The 18,650-nt window shown below is 47.0% G+C and overlaps 1 protein-coding gene across 2 annotated transcripts in view; it reads left to right on the top strand.

Moving 5' to 3' along the window:
- Nucleotides 1-11,189, top strand: part of LOC142301898 (disintegrin and metalloproteinase domain-containing protein 28-like) — a 179,805-nt gene extending 168,616 nt beyond the window's left edge. For both annotated transcript variants that reach the window (XM_075342937.1, XM_075342939.1), the window contains exons 18-21: nucleotides 2,778-2,858; nucleotides 3,938-4,013; nucleotides 6,817-7,013; nucleotides 11,073-11,189. In XM_075342937.1, the coding sequence (XP_075199052.1) occupies nucleotides 2,778-2,858; nucleotides 3,938-4,013; nucleotides 6,817-6,971 (312 nt within the window). In that variant the 3' untranslated portion in view covers nucleotides 6,972-7,013; nucleotides 11,073-11,189. The remainder of the gene's footprint in view (nucleotides 1-2,777; nucleotides 2,859-3,937; nucleotides 4,014-6,816; nucleotides 7,014-11,072) is intronic.
- The last annotated feature ends 7,461 nt before the right edge of the window (nucleotides 11,190-18,650 follow it).

Raw genomic sequence — 18,650 nt, forward strand, 5'->3', positions numbered from 1 at the left:
ACATCCACTATCTAAAAAAAACACATCTGCAGGTTTTTCTCACTATCTGACATGAAATCAGAATAATCCTTTCCTGTTTTAGGTCAATTAGGAACCAAAATTATTTAGATTTGCCAAATGTCAGAATAATGAGAGAGAAGATGGTTTAAGGCATTTTTATGACTTTCTGCAAAGTCAAACGTCTACATACACTAAAGCGGGCTTTACACGCTGCGACATCGCTAATGAAGGAGTCGTTGGGGTCACGGATTTTGTGACGCACATCCGGCCGCATTAGCGATGCCGTTGCGTGTGACACCGATAAGCGATTTTGCATCGTTGCAAAACCATGCAAAATCGCTAATCGGCGACACGGGGGTCCATTCTCAATTATCGTTACTGCAGCAGTAACGAGGTTGTTCCTCGTTCCTGCGGCAGCACACATCGCTGCGTGTGACGCCGCAGGAGCGAGGAAGCTCTCCCTACCTGCCTCCCGGCCGCTATGAGGAAGGAAGGAGGTGGGCGGGATGTTACGTCCCGCTCATCTCCGCCCCTCCGCTGCTATTGGGCGGCGGTTCAGTGACGTTTCAGTGACGTCGCTGTGATGCCGCACGGACCGCCCCCTTAGAAAGGAGGCGGTTCGCCGGTCACAGCGACGTCGCCGGACAGGTAAGTATGTGTGACGGCTCTGGGCGATGTTGTGCGGCACGGGTGTCGCGCAACAGATGGGGGCGGGTACCCACATTAGCGATATCGGGACCGATATCGCAGTGTGTAAAGTAGCCTTAAGGCCCTACTACATAGTACTCTTAAGGCCCCGTCACACACAGAGATAAATCTTTGGCAGATCTGTGGTTGCAGTGAAATCATGGACATATTGTTCCATTTGTACACAGCCACAAACTTGACACTGATTGTCCACAATTCCACTGCAACCACAGATCTGCTGCAGATTTATCTCTGTGTGTGACAGGGCCTTAAGAGTACTATGCCTTTAAACAAAATGGGACAGCCCATATGATGTCATGTCTTTGGAAGCTTCTGCTAGGATTATTGGTAACATCTGAGTTAGAGACACACCTGTGGATGTATTTTAATGCACACCTGAAACACACTGCTTCTTTGTAAAAAACAAAAGCAAAAAAAACACTTCTTCTTTGTGTAGCATCATGGGAAAGTCAAAAGAAATTAGCCAAGATCTCAGGAAGAGAATTGTGGACTTGAACAAGTCTGGTTTATCCTTGGGTGCAATTTCCATATACCTGAAGGTGCCTCTTTCATCTGTACAAACAATTATACGCAAGTACAAACAAGATGGGACTGTCCAGCTATCATACCGCTTAGGAAGGAGATGGGTTCTGTGCACCAGAGATGAATAGGATTTGGTCAGACATGTGCATATGAACCCAAGAACAAAAGCAAAAGACCTTGTGAAGATGCTGGTGGAAGCTGGTAAGATTGTGTCATTACCCACAGTGAAACGAGTATTGTATCAACATGGGCTAAAAGGCCACTCTGTCAGGAAAAAGCCATTACTGCAAAATAAACATAAAAAAGCCAGACTAATATTTATAAATGCACAGGAACAAAGACCTACATTTTTGGACACATGTCCTGTGGTCTGAGAAAACTAAAATTGAACTGTTTGGCCATAATGACTATTGGTACGTTTGGAGGAAAAAGGGAGAAGCTTTGAAGCCTAAGGGTATGTGCCCATGATCAAGACTCACTGCGTCCTGGTTGCAGCGGGTCCATGAGTCTCCTCCGCAGGAGAACGCAACTGCTTGTACCCACGATCAGGGTTCAGTGCACTGCGGTCTCTGGCTTGTGTTCTTCCTATGGGGGACGCATGCGAATTCACAGCAAACAATTGACATGCTGCGGTCTGGAATGTTTTTCTGCAGGTCAGTTTTTCCTGTGGAAAAAACAAGCACAGTGGGCACGGGATTTCAAAAAATCTTGTCCACTATGCTTGTACTGTACAACGCAGCTTTTTGGACGCAGCTGAAGCATGCTGCATTCAAAATGCTGCAAACACTGATCGTGACGCACTGATCGTGACGCACGCACCCTAAGAACACCATCCCAACTGTGAAGCACGAAGGTGGCAGCATCATGTTGTGGGGTTGTTTTGCTGCAGGAGGGACTGGTGCACTTCACAAATTAGATGGCATTATGAGGAAAGAAGATTATGTGGCAATACTGAAGCAACATCTGAAGACATCAGCCAGGAACATAAAGCTTGGGTGGAAATGGGTCTTCCAAATGGTCAATGACTCGAAGCATATTGCCAAACTGGTTACAAAGTGGCTTAAGGATAATAATGTCAATGTTTTGGAGTGGCCATCACAAGCCTTATTGAAAATTTATGGGCAAAGCTGAAAAGGCCGGTGCGAGCAAGGAGATCTACTCAAAATGGCTCAGTTACACCAGTTCTGTCAGGAGGAATGGGCCCAAAGTCCTACCAACAATTGTGAGAAGCTTCTGGAAGATGATCCAAAATGTTTGACCTAAGTCATACAGTTTAAGGGCAATGCTACTAAATACTAATGAAATATATGTAAATTTTCGACCTTGGAAAAGGAATAAAAATGCCTTAAAACATTCTCTCTCTTTTTTTCATTATTCTGGCAAATATAAATAATTTTGGTTCCTAATTGACCTAAAACGGGAAATGCTTATTTTGATTTCATGTCAGAAAGTGAGAAAAACCTGCAGATGTGTCTTTATAGAGAGTGGAGGGAAACTTCTGGTTTCAACTGTATATGTATGTGATTGGAGATTACTGTGTCTTTCAGGTCTGTATTAATAAGAAATGTATCAACATAGAGGAGGCCTACAAGACAGCCGGATGTGCAACAAAATGCACAGGACATGCGGTAAGAAGATATGTGGTGCCCGGATCTTGTCTTTTCCACAGTCATATACATCTAATACTGAGAAATTATATATTCCAAACATGACAACTCTCCTAAAATATATGGGAGACTCTTGAATCTCCAGTAGAGTTGTCAAGTCTCTTGTGTACTGCCGAATCTCCCGGGAAGGAAGTGCCTCACTAACATTGCCTGTATCCTTTTGCATATGATGGTGTATGTGGGCACTTCCCTTCCAAACACTGTCATTATCTCTTGGCAAAAAAATTTGCAACACCTGGTTTTAGGACCCGATTTACCAAAACTGTCATCTAAAGGAGGCTTTACACGCAGCGATATCGCTGGTGAAAGCACCCGCCCCGTCGGTTGTGCGTCACAGGCAAATCTCTGCCTGTGGCACACAACATCGCTTGGACCCGTCACACGGACTTAGCTGCCTATGACGTCGCTGTTGCCAGCGAACCGCCTCCTTTCTAAGGGGGCAGTTCGTGCGGCGCCACAGCGGCGTCACTAAGCGTCCGCCCAATAGAAGCGGAGGGGCGGAGATGAGCGGGACGTAACATCCCATCCACCTCCTTCCTTCCGCATTGCCGGAGGCCGCAGGTAAGCTGCAGTTCGTCGTTCCTGAGGTATCACACATAGCGATGTGTGCTGCCTCGGGAACGACGAACAACCTGCGAGCTCAACAATCAACGATTTTTTGAAAAGGAAAGACGTGTCAACGATGGACGATAAGGTGAGTATTTTCCATCATTAACAGTCGCTCCTTGCTGTCACACACAACGGCGTTGCTAACGATGCCGGATATACATTACGGAATCTGTGACCCCGGCGATATATCGTTAGATCCGTCATTGCGTGTAACGGGGCCTTTACTCCAGTGAATAATGATGTGTCTTACTCCCGCGTGGTATCTGCCAGTGAGATCCTGGTGTACATTTCAGCTCAAATTTTATAGAGGTAAATTACAAGGAATTTGTCGGGAACGCTCCAACCCCCTATCCCTCTAAACTTGGCATGTATGATAACTTATAGTGTAGTGTAGTAATGTTTTGTGGCTAATCCACGTCTCTTGTCCACAGGTTTGTGACCATGATCTTGAGTGCCATTGTGAAGAAGGCTGGGCGCCCCCTGACTGTACAGCCAGTGGAGGAAAGGGTAGCAAGTTTACATGAGTCTTAAATAAGGATTGTAGCAAAACCTAGATGAAATCTAATTTACTACCATTAAAGGGAACCAATCACCAGGATTTTCGTATATAACCTAAAGCCAGTGCTATACTGGCACTATCAGGCTGATTCTCTACATACAGTGCTATACTGGCACTATCAGGCTGATTCTCTACACACTATTAGTGGTCAGCTCGGATGTTTAGGTTTTTAAATACAAGAAAGTAAAGTTTAAAAAAATCAGCAGCTTCTTGATTGGCATTTGCAACTGAGCAGATAATATATGGGTGGGTATTCAGATAGATTCCTGCCCCCCTGCCTGTTCCTCCCTCTCTGTTCACTATGGTATTATACAAACAAATCACTTTGCTTAAGGACCTGTGGTGAGGTCACACCCAACCCATGTGACCTGGTATCCAGCTTTTTGGCTGAGGCCCCACCCCTTCTGGTCACATGGGAATGACCTCACCACAGGTCCTTAAGCAAAGTGATTTATTTGTATAATATCATAGTGAACAGAGAGGGAGGAACAACAGGCGGGGGAGGGGGGGGGGCAGGAATCCATCTGAATACCCCCCCATATATTATCTGCTCAGTTGCAAATGCCAATCAAGAAGCTGTTGATTTTTTAAAGTTTACTTTCTTGTATTTGAAAACCTATATATCCGAGCTGACCACTAAAGGTATGTATAGAATCAGCCTGATAGTGGCAGTATAGCACTGGGTTTAAGTTATATACGAAAATCATGATGATTGGCTCCCTTTAACAAGTCAGGAGTAGAGTTGAGCGGATTGCTAATAATCCGGGTCCGGGGGATCAATGGCGGGTTGACAATGAAGTGGAGGGGGAGGGGGAGAGAGAGAGAGAGAGAGAGAAAAAAAATAAATAAAAATATGCCGAATCCGGATCGTGGACCCGGAATCCCGCGTCCTAGTCAGACCCGGATCTAACGCTGAAACCGCGCGTATCCGGATTTTTCCAGTCCGGGTCCGCTCAACACTAGTCAGGAGGACTGAATGTTCTGTTGGTTATTATGTAAATTGACTGTAGGGAAACCCAGCAGAACAGAACTGCACCTCCGAATTTCAGTTTTGGATACATGATATTGCCTGAGTTGACTTTTACATTATAAGTTACAATCGCCTATACAGCTTTCATGTTGTAATATGGGGGACAGTCTAAAAACTCAATTCTCCACTAATGATATAGAAATTATTGCAGTGGAGGGATATGTTTTGAGGACTCAGACACTCATAGTTGTGATCTATAGAAGTACCGTGTTTCCCCGGAAAGACACTGTCTTATATTATTTTTTGCCCACGAAAAATGCGCTTGGGCTTATTTTCGGTGTAGGGCTTATTTTTGGGAAATCACGGGTTGGAGGTAAGTTTATCCCCCCCAAAAAGGCAGACACTCCCCAGGAGAATCAAACTTACCAGACCCCGGACATCTGTGTTTCTCCCAGGTCCTCCTGCAATCCACAGTGGGTGCTCCTAGCAGGTCCTTATGTGCTGCACAGTGGTCCTCTGCTTCCAGCTGGCACTCACACATCAGATCGCAGTAACATCACACACACTTCCAGTGATACCGTATTGCTTCCAACCAGCAGGGGGACCTGAGATGCTGTGGAACCCGAGGACCTGCGGTGGACGCATCAAGGACCTGTGGTGGAATGCACCGATGTGTTCCACTGCAGGTCCTTGATGCGTCCACCACAGGTCCTCATGTTCCACTCAGTCCCAAGTTCCCGATGCAGTATGGTATCACCGGATGTGTGTGTGTGTGCGTTCCACCACAGATCCTCGATGTGTCCCACTGCAGGTCCTCGATGCATTCCACCACATGTCCTTGATGCGTTCCACCGCAAGTCCTCGATGCGTTCCACCACAGGTCCTCGATGCGTTCCGCCGCAGGTCCTCGTTGTGTTCCACGGCAGGTCCTCGTTGCATTCCACCACAGGTCCTCGATGTGTTCCACTGCAGGTCCTCGACGCGTTCCACCGCAGGTCCTCGACGCGTTCCACTGCAGGTCCTCGACGCGTTCCACCGCAGGTCCTCGATGCGTTCCACCGCAGGTCCTCGATACGTTCCACCGCAGGTCCTTGATGCGTTCCACCACAGGTCCTCGATACGTTCCACCGCAGGTCCTCGATGCGTTCCACCGCAGGTCCTTGATGCGTTCCAACGCAGGTCCTTGATGCATTCCACCGCAGGTCCTGACGTTCCGTTTGGGGTCTGGGGACTATGATTGCGGGGTCTGTCTACTCTCTTTTGGGGGTGTCTGCTTTCTTTACTGAAGTGTAAAAATAGCAACAAAAAGAGGACAATGTCCTCCAAAAATTAAGTATTACTCACAGCAAGTTGGGCTGTAGTGTGTACATCGCCCAGGCCAAAAGCTAATGCTCTACCAGGTGTGTGTGTGATCTGCTTCTCCTGCACCTGTGACGCTTCCACATTAGTGGGGGTTTAGCTGTATCCTGGTAGAGCATTAGCTTTTGGCCTGGGCGATGTACACACTACAGCCCAACTTGCTGTGAGTAATGCTTTACTGAAGTGTCCTGCAGTATCTTTAACTTTTTTATCTGCATGGACATTTCGTTATTGAACCGCAACTAGGGCTTATTTATGGGGTAGGGTTTATCTTTAAGCCTTACACCGAAAATTCCTGCTAAGGCTTATTTTCGGGGAAATACAGAGATGTCAGGTAAAACACTAAAGAGCTGGTAGTCGCTATTACCACGTAGGATCCACTGCGCCGTTCTGATGTCATTTTCTCTGTATTTCTTTTCCAGATAGCATTGGCTTTACAGATGGCTATGGCTTCGGCTTTACAGATAGCTTTGGCATTACAGATGGCCGCTTCCCATCATTTTCTGTTCTGCATTTGTGTTCATGGTGGTGGGCATCACTGTTACCGATCTTCTCAATACTGGTGTCCACCTTCTAGTTACCGGTTTCCGGAGAATTCGTTATTGTTCAGCATTAGGATGTGAGTTTCTAATATGAGAGCAGAAATGTAGGGGAAAACAAATGGGGCAGATTTACTAATCCTGTACAATATTTACATCATGGGAACTAAGTGGGCTTTACATGCTACAATATATCTTACGATGTGTCGGCGGGGTCACGTCGTAAGTGACGCACATCCGGCATCGTAAGGTATATTGTAACATGTGACAGCTACGTGCGATTGTGATTGAACATTACAACGTTCATCGCATATACGTCGTTCAATTGCTAAAAATAGAATGTGAGGTTGTTCAATGTTCCCGCGGTAGCACACATCGCAGTGTGTGACACCCCGGGAACGATGAACAGATCTTACCTGCGTCCCGCGGCTCCCGGCCAGCAATGCGGAAGGAAGGAGGTGGGCGGGATGTTTACATCCCGCTCAGCTCCGCCCCTCCGCTTCTATTGGCCGGCTGCCGCGTGACGTCAATGTGACACCGAATGTCCCTCCCACTCCAGGAAGTGGACGTTCACCGCCCACATCGAGGTCGTATGGACGGGTAAGTACGTGTGACGGGAAATAATCGTTTGTGCGTCACGGTCAACAAATTGAACGTGCCGCACATACGATGGGGTACGATCACATACAATATCGTATGCTTAATCGCAACGTGTAAAGCAGGCTTTAGACTGGAAAATTTGCCAAATATATCAATCGTTCATGCTAAATAATACATTTGCCTCCTATATAGACACTTTTCTCTAACTTTACACCACCTCTTGGTTTACTTTGTGACAATTTTTGCTGCCTAATCATTTTATTTCATTTTATGACACTTGGATTTTTTCTTTAAACCTGCACCCTGTTTTCTTGTATTCTGCTTGTTATACCTGCTGGATCGCTCCAGTATTTGCGTTGCTAGGCGGACCGGTAGTCACTTCTCAGTGTAAGTCTATGAGAACCAGAATGAGGCCCCCATAGATTTATATTGAGAGTTTGTGACTGTTAGCTTCTACTTCCAGTTATTCATGATCTGCAGTCAAATGTTTAGAATTATTTATCACTAATGGCAAATTACTTCTCTCTAGAGCTTCTGACACATAATTGGTTACTCATCTCATTGTTTTTACAGCCCTTGGTTGCTGACATTATGGTGGTCTTGGGTTACTCTTGCCCAAAGCTTTGAACAGCAATGTATTTCCTTCCTATTGCATATCAGTAACTGATAATGTATTTATTTATTTGGTTACACTAAATGAACACCTATGGGACATTTTTTTTTTACTCGCACATCATTTTAGCTAAAAATCATTGTTGCAGTTGAATTTCATTTCTTCTGAACTGTATGACTACACAAGATGAATTTTGTGGTCATAAATCCTCTGGGAAGAACTCATAAAAAGACAGACAAGAACAAAATCCGAACGGACTCACTGATGGAAACTCAGTTAACTCACTCTGCAGCCAGCAATTAAATTGTGGTTGCAGAATGAAAACAATTGAAAAAATTATTTGTAAGGGGAATTAGTAAGTAGGTTTTTGTTCTGTAACCTGAAAGCAGCATGATGTAGGGGCTGAGAGCCTGACTACACTGATGTGATCCCAACGTATTGTTATTCCTCTATAAATCACTTGTAAGGCCACATCTGGAATATGGGATCCAGTTTTGGCCTCCACATTTTAAAAAGGATATTCAGAAGTTAAGGGTACTTTACACGCTGCGATATCGGTACCGATATCGCTAGCGAGCGTACCCGTCCCCGTCAGTTGTGCGTCACGGGCAAATCACTGCCCGCGGCGCTCGACATCGCTAACACCTGTCACACGGACTTACCTTCCCTGCGACGTCACATGGCAGCTGTCCAATAGCAGAGGAGGGGCGGAGATGAGCGGCCGGAACATGCCGGAACATGCCGCCCACCTCCTTCCTTCCTCATTGCGGCGGCCGCAGGTAAGGAGATGTTCGTCGTTCCTGCGGTGTCACACATAGCGATGTGTGCTGCCGCAGGAACGAGGAACAACATCGTACCTGCAGCAGCAACGATATTTGGAAAAGGAGCGATGTGTCAACGAGCAACGATTTTTCACGTTTTTGCACTTGTTGATCGTCGCTCCTTGGTGTCACACGCTGCGATGTCGCTAACGGTGCCAGATGTGCGTCACTAACGACGTGACCCCGACGATATATCGGTAGCGATGTCGCAGCGTGTAAAGCCCCCTTTAGAATCAGTTCAAAGGCGGGTAACTAGACTACTACAAGGAATGGAAGGCCTTCCATATGATGACAGGTTGGTAAAGTTAGATATGTTTAGCTTAGAAAAAAGACGTCTCGGAGGAGATCTCATTTATATGTATAAATACATGTGTGGTCAATATAAAGGACTGGCACATGACTTATTCCTTCCAAAGACAATACTAAGGACCAGGGGGCACTCACTGCGAGTGGAAGAAAAGCGATTCCGGCAGCTAAATAGGAAAGGGTTCTTTACAGTTAGAGCGGTCAGACTGTGGAATGCCGACCACAAGAGGTAGTAATGGCAGATACTATAACAGCTTTTAACAAAGGGCTGGATGATTTCCTCACTACACACAACATTGTTGGTTATAAATGACTTAATAACAAAATGTATAATTGGTGGAGCAAGGGTGAACTAGATGGACCTAGGTCTTTTTTTCAATCTAAGTAACTATGTCCTTTACTGGGCTGTGTTTTTCTGTTTCAATACAAGTAGGGTTTTATCAGTAAGAGATTATCACCAGAGGACAAATTGCCTAGCTCCTCCTACTCCAGCACACTGATTAGGAGCTTTCTGTCAATATGCAGTGTACACAGAAAGTTGCCATTCAGGGGTGTGGGCGGGGTTATACACAGCTCAGCATTTTGAGTTATGCTCGTTCTGCAGCAGAGAAAACTGTGATTCTATCCCTCTATCTATCTATTATCTATCCCTCTATCTATCTATCTATCTATCTATCTATCTATCTATTTATCTATTATCTATCCCTCTATCTATCTATCTATTATCTATCTATCCATCTATCTATCTATCTATCCCTCTATCTATCTATCTATCTATCTATCTATCTATCTATCCCTCTATCTATCTATCTATCTATCTATCCCTCTATCTATCTATCCATCTATCTATCTATCTATCATCTATCTATCCCTCTATCTATCTATCTATCTATCTATCTCTATTATCTATCTATCTATCCCTCTATCTATATATCCCTCTATCTATCTATCTATCTATCTATCTATCTATCTATCTATCTATCTCTATTATCTATCTATCTATCTATCTATCTATCTATCCCTCTATCTATCTATCTATCTATCCCTCTATCTATCTATCTATCTATCTATCTATCTATCTATCTATCTATTTATCTATTATCTATCCCTCTATCTATCTATCTATTATCTATCTATCCATCTATCTATCTATCTATCCCTCTATCTATCTATCTATCTATCTATCTATCTATCTATCTATCTATCTATCCCTCTATCTATCTATCTATCTATCTATCCCTCTATCTATCTATCCATCTATCTATCTATCTATCATCTATCTATCCCTCTATCTATCTATCTATCTATCTATCTCTATTATCTATCTATCTATCCCTCTATCTATATATCCCTCTATCTATCTATCTATCTATCTATCTATCTATCTATCTATCTATCTATCTATCTCTATTATCTATCTATCTATCTATCTATCTATCTATCTATCTATCCCTCTATCTATCTATCTATCTATCCCTCTATCTATCTATCTATCTATCTATCTATCTATCTGCTGCACCCAGTAACAGAAGTGACACATCACTGGAATCAGGCTCTCCGTCCCTACATCATGATTCCCTTTAACCAAATTTCTCTAAAAAAAAGTAGATTGGCAATTTTACTCAATTTGGCAAGTGGCAAGTCCCATCCTGAGATCTTCTTAAACTGCTGTGAAAACATCAAAAGTTGAAAAATGTGTATGCAACACTGAATTGTGCTAAAATGTTGTGACCTCCTGGGCTGCATTGCTAAATATATTGTTAACTATGTGTCATTTATAATCTTCTTTCTTGTCGCAGGAGGATTTAGGACCGAGGCGTGACGGCAGCCTCAGTGGTCGGCAGATGACGTCACACATCACTATTGTTCGTTACTTCTGTGGTTTTGTTTCTTTTGTTGTTTAAACATGTTTAATAAATGCATTTATAATTAGTTATACATATGTCGTTTCTAATGGTTGTTATTTTCTAGTATTTTTCTGATGTGGACAGGCCCGGATTGGCCAATACCTGGTGGGCTGCAGTGATTTGGTGGTTAGGGGGCCCCTGCCCAGGTTTTTAAGGCTGCTGGCCCTTTGATTTTCCATGACAGTTACCGGGTGTTGTGTTCAGTACACCGCTGCCACCAGCTTAGGCCAAAAACACACTTCCGCATAAAAAACGTACGTGTCTCACGTTCCGTTTTTCGGGTCCGTGTTACGTTTTTTAGGGGCGTTTCTCCCGTACGTATGGCATCCGTGTGATGGCGTATGCTCTCCGTGTGTACGTGTGGAATGTCCGTATTGGCATAAAATACGTCCGTGTGCCGTCCGATTTTAGAGGTCCGCATTCTTACCCAAATAACGTTGTTAATCCTTCATCATGAGATCCTGGTGTTATTAATTGGTCAATTTCCGTCCCTCGGTGGATAAGGTTTAAAAACATTTCAAATCATTGTTTTTAGGCTCTTCCACTCATTAGACTGACTTCAAAATGTCTCTCTCCAATGAAGCAACCATGTGTTTGCTGTGGTTGATATCTCGGAGATTTGGGGTTAGGAGATATATGCTTGAATATGAACCACCTGTTGAAAAAGGATGTGGATCCACCCCCTTGTCAAGCTAAGGAAGACGAATGGCCATTTTAATATTCTTTATGGAGAAATGCGCAAATTTCCACCTAAATTTCAAGCATACTGCCATATAACCATAACGTCCTTTGACAACATCCTTGGCCTTGTGCATCACCAATTGAAACATCAGGACATTTGACAATTTGACAATTGACCTGCTAGATTGGAAACAAGTGTTGCTGATGTTTGGATTAAAAACGCACAGGGACGATACGGGCTGAACACGGACATGCTACGTGTGCCATTCGTGCAGGCACGGACCCATAGACTTTAGCGAGTCCGTGCCTGCGTGTTGACGGCCAAAAACGGACATGTCGTCCGTGCGGGAAAGCGCACACACGTACTTACCACATGGACACACGTTCCGTGTGATTTTTCGCGTGTGTGCCATCAACCATAGGGTAACATTGGTCAACGTGTCTCCGGTACGTGTAAAAACGTACCAAACACGTACCGGAGGCACGGATGTGTGTTGCGGGCCTTACACACAGTCTCAGGAGGACATTGTTTCTATGCAGTCACCGCCCTGATCTTCCGCTCATCTTCGGCCATCTTCCCACAGCAGCATCTCCAGGCTCGGGGAGTTCCCAGCCTCAGTATCTCCTATATGGCGGGACCTATGCCACGAATTATAAGTGCAAAGCCCCATACCATACATGCTGACACTCCGGCCTCCAGGCCATGCACACAGGCTGCTCCTCCTTCAGGCTTGTCCTCTCCTCAGTCAGTCACTATAAGGCACCCGCTGCCCTCTACCAGCTTCTGCAGAGCGGTGTCTGCACACATAGCCAGGGACTACTGAGCAGGAGGTGAGGATGGGAATGGTAAGTAATGGACGCCCAGTCAGTGATCAGAATCAGGGATTTCGTAACTGTCCTGACAGAAATCCCTGCCGTGCTGATCTCATCCACATACAGCACCAACCGACCAAGCTTGGAGCTCCGAGCAGTCACTTATCACTGCTTGTAATCAGTGACAGGACTTTGCCAAAAAACATTTAAAGAACCACCCAGTTCTGGAAAGCATTCTGTGGACAGATGGAACTAAGATCAACCTATACCAGAATGATGTGAAGAAGAGAGTATGTGTCGCGGGCGGCGGGGCGCTGCGCTCACCACGCTCGGGTGCGGCGCTGCTGCTGCTGCTGGGTGGCTCGAGCGGTGGACCGGATCCGGGGACTCAAGCGGCGCTCCTCGCCCGTGAGAAAAAGGGGTAGTTTGGTTTGGGGATTTGGTCCGTGACGCCACCCACGGGTTGTGGTGAGGTTGGGCACCACCGCTGCTGGTGACGGGGATCCCGGGAGCGATGGCAGGGAGCAGCTGGGATGTTGTTTTCCCCTCCGTGGGTAGGGGTTGGTGGTCCCGGGGCCCGGTGAGATGACGGGGAGGAAGAGTTGGCAAGGTGCAGGGTGGCTTGGACTGCGCAGCGCGGTGCCGGATGGCACGGTAGTACTCACTCAGCCACAAATGGATGCAAAGTCTCTGGTAAACCAAACTGCTGGATGGACAGGTCCCGCAGCCGGCTGCTGTGGTTTCTCCCGGACGGTTGGTGGTGGCTGCCTTTCCCTGCACCTGTGTGTATGTTCGGTCCCAATGGATTCCCACTGGTAACCCGCTCCCCAGCGTGTATATGTGCCAGAGGAGCCCTTTTGCCTGCAGGCTCTGGCCCTTGGAACTCTAGCTGTGGCGGTAGCTGTATTTCCTTTTGCTGGTTGGACGGTTGCCTTCAATCGGGTCTCGGCTGTTAGGAAACCCCTGGGGTTCCGGTCACTGACGGATTTGACCTATTTAACGGCGACTCCAAGCCTGGTCGGGGTCCGCAGGCCCTGCCGGTTTGTGCTGGCTTCACTTCGCTCCCCGGTTCGGTACCGGCGGGCCACCACCCGTCCCCGGTTCTACGGTTCCGCGTTGATCTGCCTCTCCTGCAGACGGCCACCACCGTCTGCCAACCTTGCTCTGGGTGCCCGGGCCACGTACCCGGACACAGTCAGTTTGCTCCTCTACTACTACTTCACTCCTGTCCTGACTCCTACTCAGATCTCAACTGACTTGCTTTTTCTGCCTCCAGGACTGTGAACTCCTCAGTGGGTGGGGCCAACCGCCTGGCTCCACCCCACCTGGTGTGGACATCAGCCCCTGGAGGGAGGCAACAAGGATTTTGTGTCTGGCTGATGTGCCTATCTCAGGGTGGGGGTGTATGTTGTAGTACCTGTGACGACCTGGCTAGTCCAGGGCGCCACATATGGAGAAGGCTTGGAACGGCGCATGTGTAACAGCACGTGTGACGCCCTGGCAAAACGAGGTTGTCAGAGACTGCACAAATCTTCCAGGTGCAGGACTCCATCCTCCTTGGCATACCAACACAACACCACACACAGGTACACAACATCAGCCAGCAAAGCCTAGTCACCCCCCCATGACAATAGGGATACACCAGTGGGCGGGGCCAAGCAGATGGAGACGCCCACCTAGGGGTCTTGAGGTGTCCTGGGAGGGAACAAGAGAGTTCAGTGCAAGGAGAGGAGTGTGAAGTGACAGGGTAGTCAGGGGTTGGAGCCCCTGGACTACTGGACTACTGACTAGGTGGCAGTCGGCAGACAGGGCCACAGGCGATGGAGATCCGGTTGTGTGAGACCTTAAGTGGACCGAGGCAGGGTTGTAGCCCGCTGGTGCCGACAGCGGGAATCCGGTCCAAAGGCCGTGCACAGTCTGGGTGCCTGGACCCTAGGACAAGGACTGCTTCAAGCCCCTTGTCAAGTAGCCAGCAGAGGACAAGATTCCACGTCTTGTACCACCAGCAAGCCCAGAGAGCGAGATGGAAGCCCAACGAAGGGGATAGGGCTCCGCAATTGCCTGATAAGATCCCACGGGTCAGTTCTCGCGGGCCACAGCTCCCAAAACACAGTATCACCGGGAGTGGACTTCTCCGTTTCAAGCGGAGTAGTCAAACTAAGGACACAAACACTAAGTGTAGGAGGATGGGACCCCTGTTTGCTATACCAGGGTGTTGGACCCGAATACACCCGCCGGAGGTCACCGGTCACTGGCAATTTGGTTTACCACTTGGACTTTGTGTGAATCTCTCTAGAACTGTGAGTACACCAATACCACCCCGTCTAGCCCTGCAGAATACGCTCCGCAGCATCCTTCTCCCGTACACCTGGGCACCGGAACAACACCTCCTCTACCCGTGGAGGGGAAACCATCTTGCTGCCCCGGTCCATCAGCCCCGGGCCCACCATACCAAGGCAGCGGCGGTGTCACCAACCATCACCGTAACCCACGGGTGGCGTCACTGACAAACTATTCCCTTGTAAATACCCCCTTTTTATTGTTGTGGGCAGTGGGCTGCTGCGTGAGCCCCGCATCCGGCTGCCACTCGAGCCACAGCTACGATCCCGGATCCGAGCGCCTCGGGTAGCCTTCCCTGTCGTGGTCAGTCACCCCTGCCCGCAACACAGGCTCGGGATGCAGCACACACAGAAGGAAGACACAGTGGTGACTCAACTGTATTTATTATTACATGAATTGGGAAGGGGAAAATGCATGGGATAATGGACACAAGAAGAATTGTGCTCAGCTTCTTTTGGGATTACACAAGCAATAAGCAGAGCAGTAGCTTATACAGATTCAGTCTAACTGATTCAGGGAAAACCCTCCTCCCTTAATAACTCGTAACCCCGTATGTACATCAGGGCCTCTGTCCACAGTCCCAAAATTACTATAGTCCACATCACTATGGCTAAGAGTCACTAACGTATCTTATGGAATGGATTACATTTGAACTAATATAATTACAGTTCCCTCATCAAGTACCGCACAGCGAAGCAGGAAGCAACAGCCCGGCGCATTCGGGTCACCCACGGATGGCTATCTTGACCAGCGACATCTGTGGCTTGACCACGTAGTCTGGGCTTGGGTCTTTAGAAGCAAGGTCGAAGTCTTTACAGCCGGTGTCAGGGTCTTGACAGGCAGTGTTGGGGTCTTAACAGGCGTTGACGGGCGTGGTGGGGTTCTTGACAGGCGAGGACGGGATCTTGATCTCGCGGGTTGGACTCAGGGACTTAGTGAGCAGTGGCGGGGTCTTGATCTCGTGGGCTGGACTCAGGGACTTGGCAGGCGGTGGCGGGGTCTTGGTCCGGCGAACTACATGCTGCGGGCTGCTCTGGAGCTGGCAGCGGGCCACTCGACTCTTCTGCAGGGTAGGCTTCCTTCCTCACCTTTGCATGCACGTCCCTCTGCTCCCTCCACTTCACAACAGAACTTCTCTTCCGGTCACCTCAACTCTTCTACATCACTGGACCCTGCTACATCACTTCAGTGACTTTACTTGGTTCTACCACTACTGCTCCACGTCTCCAGTTGCCGTTTCTGCAGCCCTCATAGCAAAATGAAAAATGGCAACAATTGACTTTTCACCATTCAACTAACCAAACTTTGTAAGACTAATTAGTCCAAGCAATATTTCTTCTTACAATAAATTTGTTTTTACTTTATCTGGAAGAAATGTATAGGGTCTTCTCTTAATGTTTTGTATTAAAATAAGCACCTAAGGTTTTTTAATACTAAAGAAATTCTCTGGTAATAGGAAAAGATATAACAAAAAGGACATGGCAATATAAATACATTTCTATATACATTCTATTAGCAAATCACATTCATTTTCTCTAAGAAAATAATCAGTATAGAAGTAAACTGGACACTGTCCACTTACACTGGCAAAAACATGTCCTATAATGTTAGGATCAGTGCCTGTGAACACCTGAAGTGACATGGAGATGCATATACCGTTTTTGTCATTCACAGGTTGGGCAGCAGTGGGAGCAGCGCCTTATTACCTCAGCACTCTTGGTATCTCCAGTATTACATCAGATAAACATGGTGGACAGCAGTGTGAGCAGCCTCTTCTTACCTCAGCATTCGTGGTATCTCCAGTATTACATCAGATAGACATGGTGGACAGCAGTGGGAGCAGCCTCTTCTTACTTCAGCACTCCTGGTATCTCCAGTATTACAGTAGATAAGATAGACCACAAAGACAGCAGTGAGATCAGCCTTCTTCTTAACTCAACATCTCCAATCTTAGATCAAATAGACAGCCTGGCAGCATCTTCTTATCTCAGCACTCCTGGTATCTCCAGTCTTAGATCAGCTAGACATGGTGGACAGCAGTGTGTGCAGCCTCTTCTTACCTCAGCACTCCTGGCATCTCCAGTATTAGATTAGCTAGACATGGTGGACAGCAGTGTGAGCAGCCTCTTCTTACCTCAGCACCTCTGGTATCTCTAAAATTAGATCAATCATGATGGACAGTAGTGTGTGCTGCTTCCTCTTACCTCAGCACCTCTGGTATCTCCAGAATTAGATCAGAGAAGATGGACAGCAATGTGAGCAGCCTCTTCTTACCTCAGCACTTCTGGTATCTCTGGTATCTCCAGAATTAGATCAGAGAAAACAGACAGCAGTGTGAACAGCCTCTTTTTACCTCAGCACCCCTACAATGCTGCAATGTAAGCCTATGTGCGCATGTTGCATCTTTGTGGTGACCCCAAAGATGCACATTTTTGGCCCCCCCCAAAAAAAAGCACCTGCGGCAAAAATGCTACATCTTGAGCTCACAGCGAGCACCATAAAACATGACTGCCCGATGTGAGCTCCACGCAGCAACTGAAGTGAACCACGCGATCAGTGGTGACGTTACTCAGGTGATTTGCGGTCACAGGTGGAGGACTTGAGCTGTGGCCGTGGTTAACCTAAGTGACGTCACCACTGATTACACGGCTCACTTTAGTTGCGTGAAGTTCACAGTGGTCAGTCGTGTTTTTTGGCGCTCGCTGTGAGCTTCAGATGTAGCAGTGATGGAAGCGTTGTGAACTCCGTGTGGATTACATCCAATCTTCAGGGGTGTTATTGGGGTTAATAAAGTGGTGAAAAAGAGTGCTTTTTTGTCTTTTATTTTAAATTAAAGATTTTTCCATTGTTTGTGTTTATTTACTTTCATTTACAGATTAGTGATAGGGGGGTTTCCTAGACGCCTGCCATCAAAAATCTAGGACTTAGTGGCTGCTGCTGGCTGCCATTAACTCCCTCATTACTCCAATTGCCACTGCACCAGGGCATTTGGGAAGAGCCGGGTATAGTATTGGGACTGTTGCATCTAATGGATGCAGCAATTCCGGGCAGCTGCTGGATGATATTTTTAGGCTGGGGGGTGCCTAATAACCATGGGTATCCCCAGCCTGAAAATACCAGACCTCAGCTGTCGGGCTTTATCTGTGCTGAGATCATAATATGGGGCACCCTACGCCATTTTTATTTATGTTACTGTATGATATAGACCCGCCCACTGGCGTCTGTGATTGGAAGCCTCAGACATGCTGTCACTCAGCATAGGGGCTCATCTGACTGCAACCAATCACAGACGCCGATGGGCAGGAGAAGCAGTGAATATGTATGAGCCTAATGAGCGGCCCGTGAAGAGGAATGAGAGGCCACGGGAGCAGTGTGACAGCCACCGTGGTGACTCGGTAAGTGTGAAGCACTTGCTCCTACCACCTTTTTGCCGGATTCTAGTCCACATAGACTTTATATGGCCAGATACCCCCAAGTAAGCAGGGGATTGGTCTGCCAGTCCTCCGAAATGCAGGGACACAACGGAAAAAGAATTGACAAGCCGCAGTCATGTGGTCACCACAAAAATGCAGCCAAAAAAACTGCAACGTGCGCACAGCAAAAATTAAATCTCATAGACTTTGCTGGGGAAGAAAC

This window comes from Anomaloglossus baeobatrachus, chromosome 4 (assembly GCF_048569485.1).
Source record: "Anomaloglossus baeobatrachus isolate aAnoBae1 chromosome 4, aAnoBae1.hap1, whole genome shotgun sequence".
NCBI classification, from domain to species: domain Eukaryota; kingdom Metazoa; phylum Chordata; class Amphibia; order Anura; family Aromobatidae; genus Anomaloglossus; species Anomaloglossus baeobatrachus.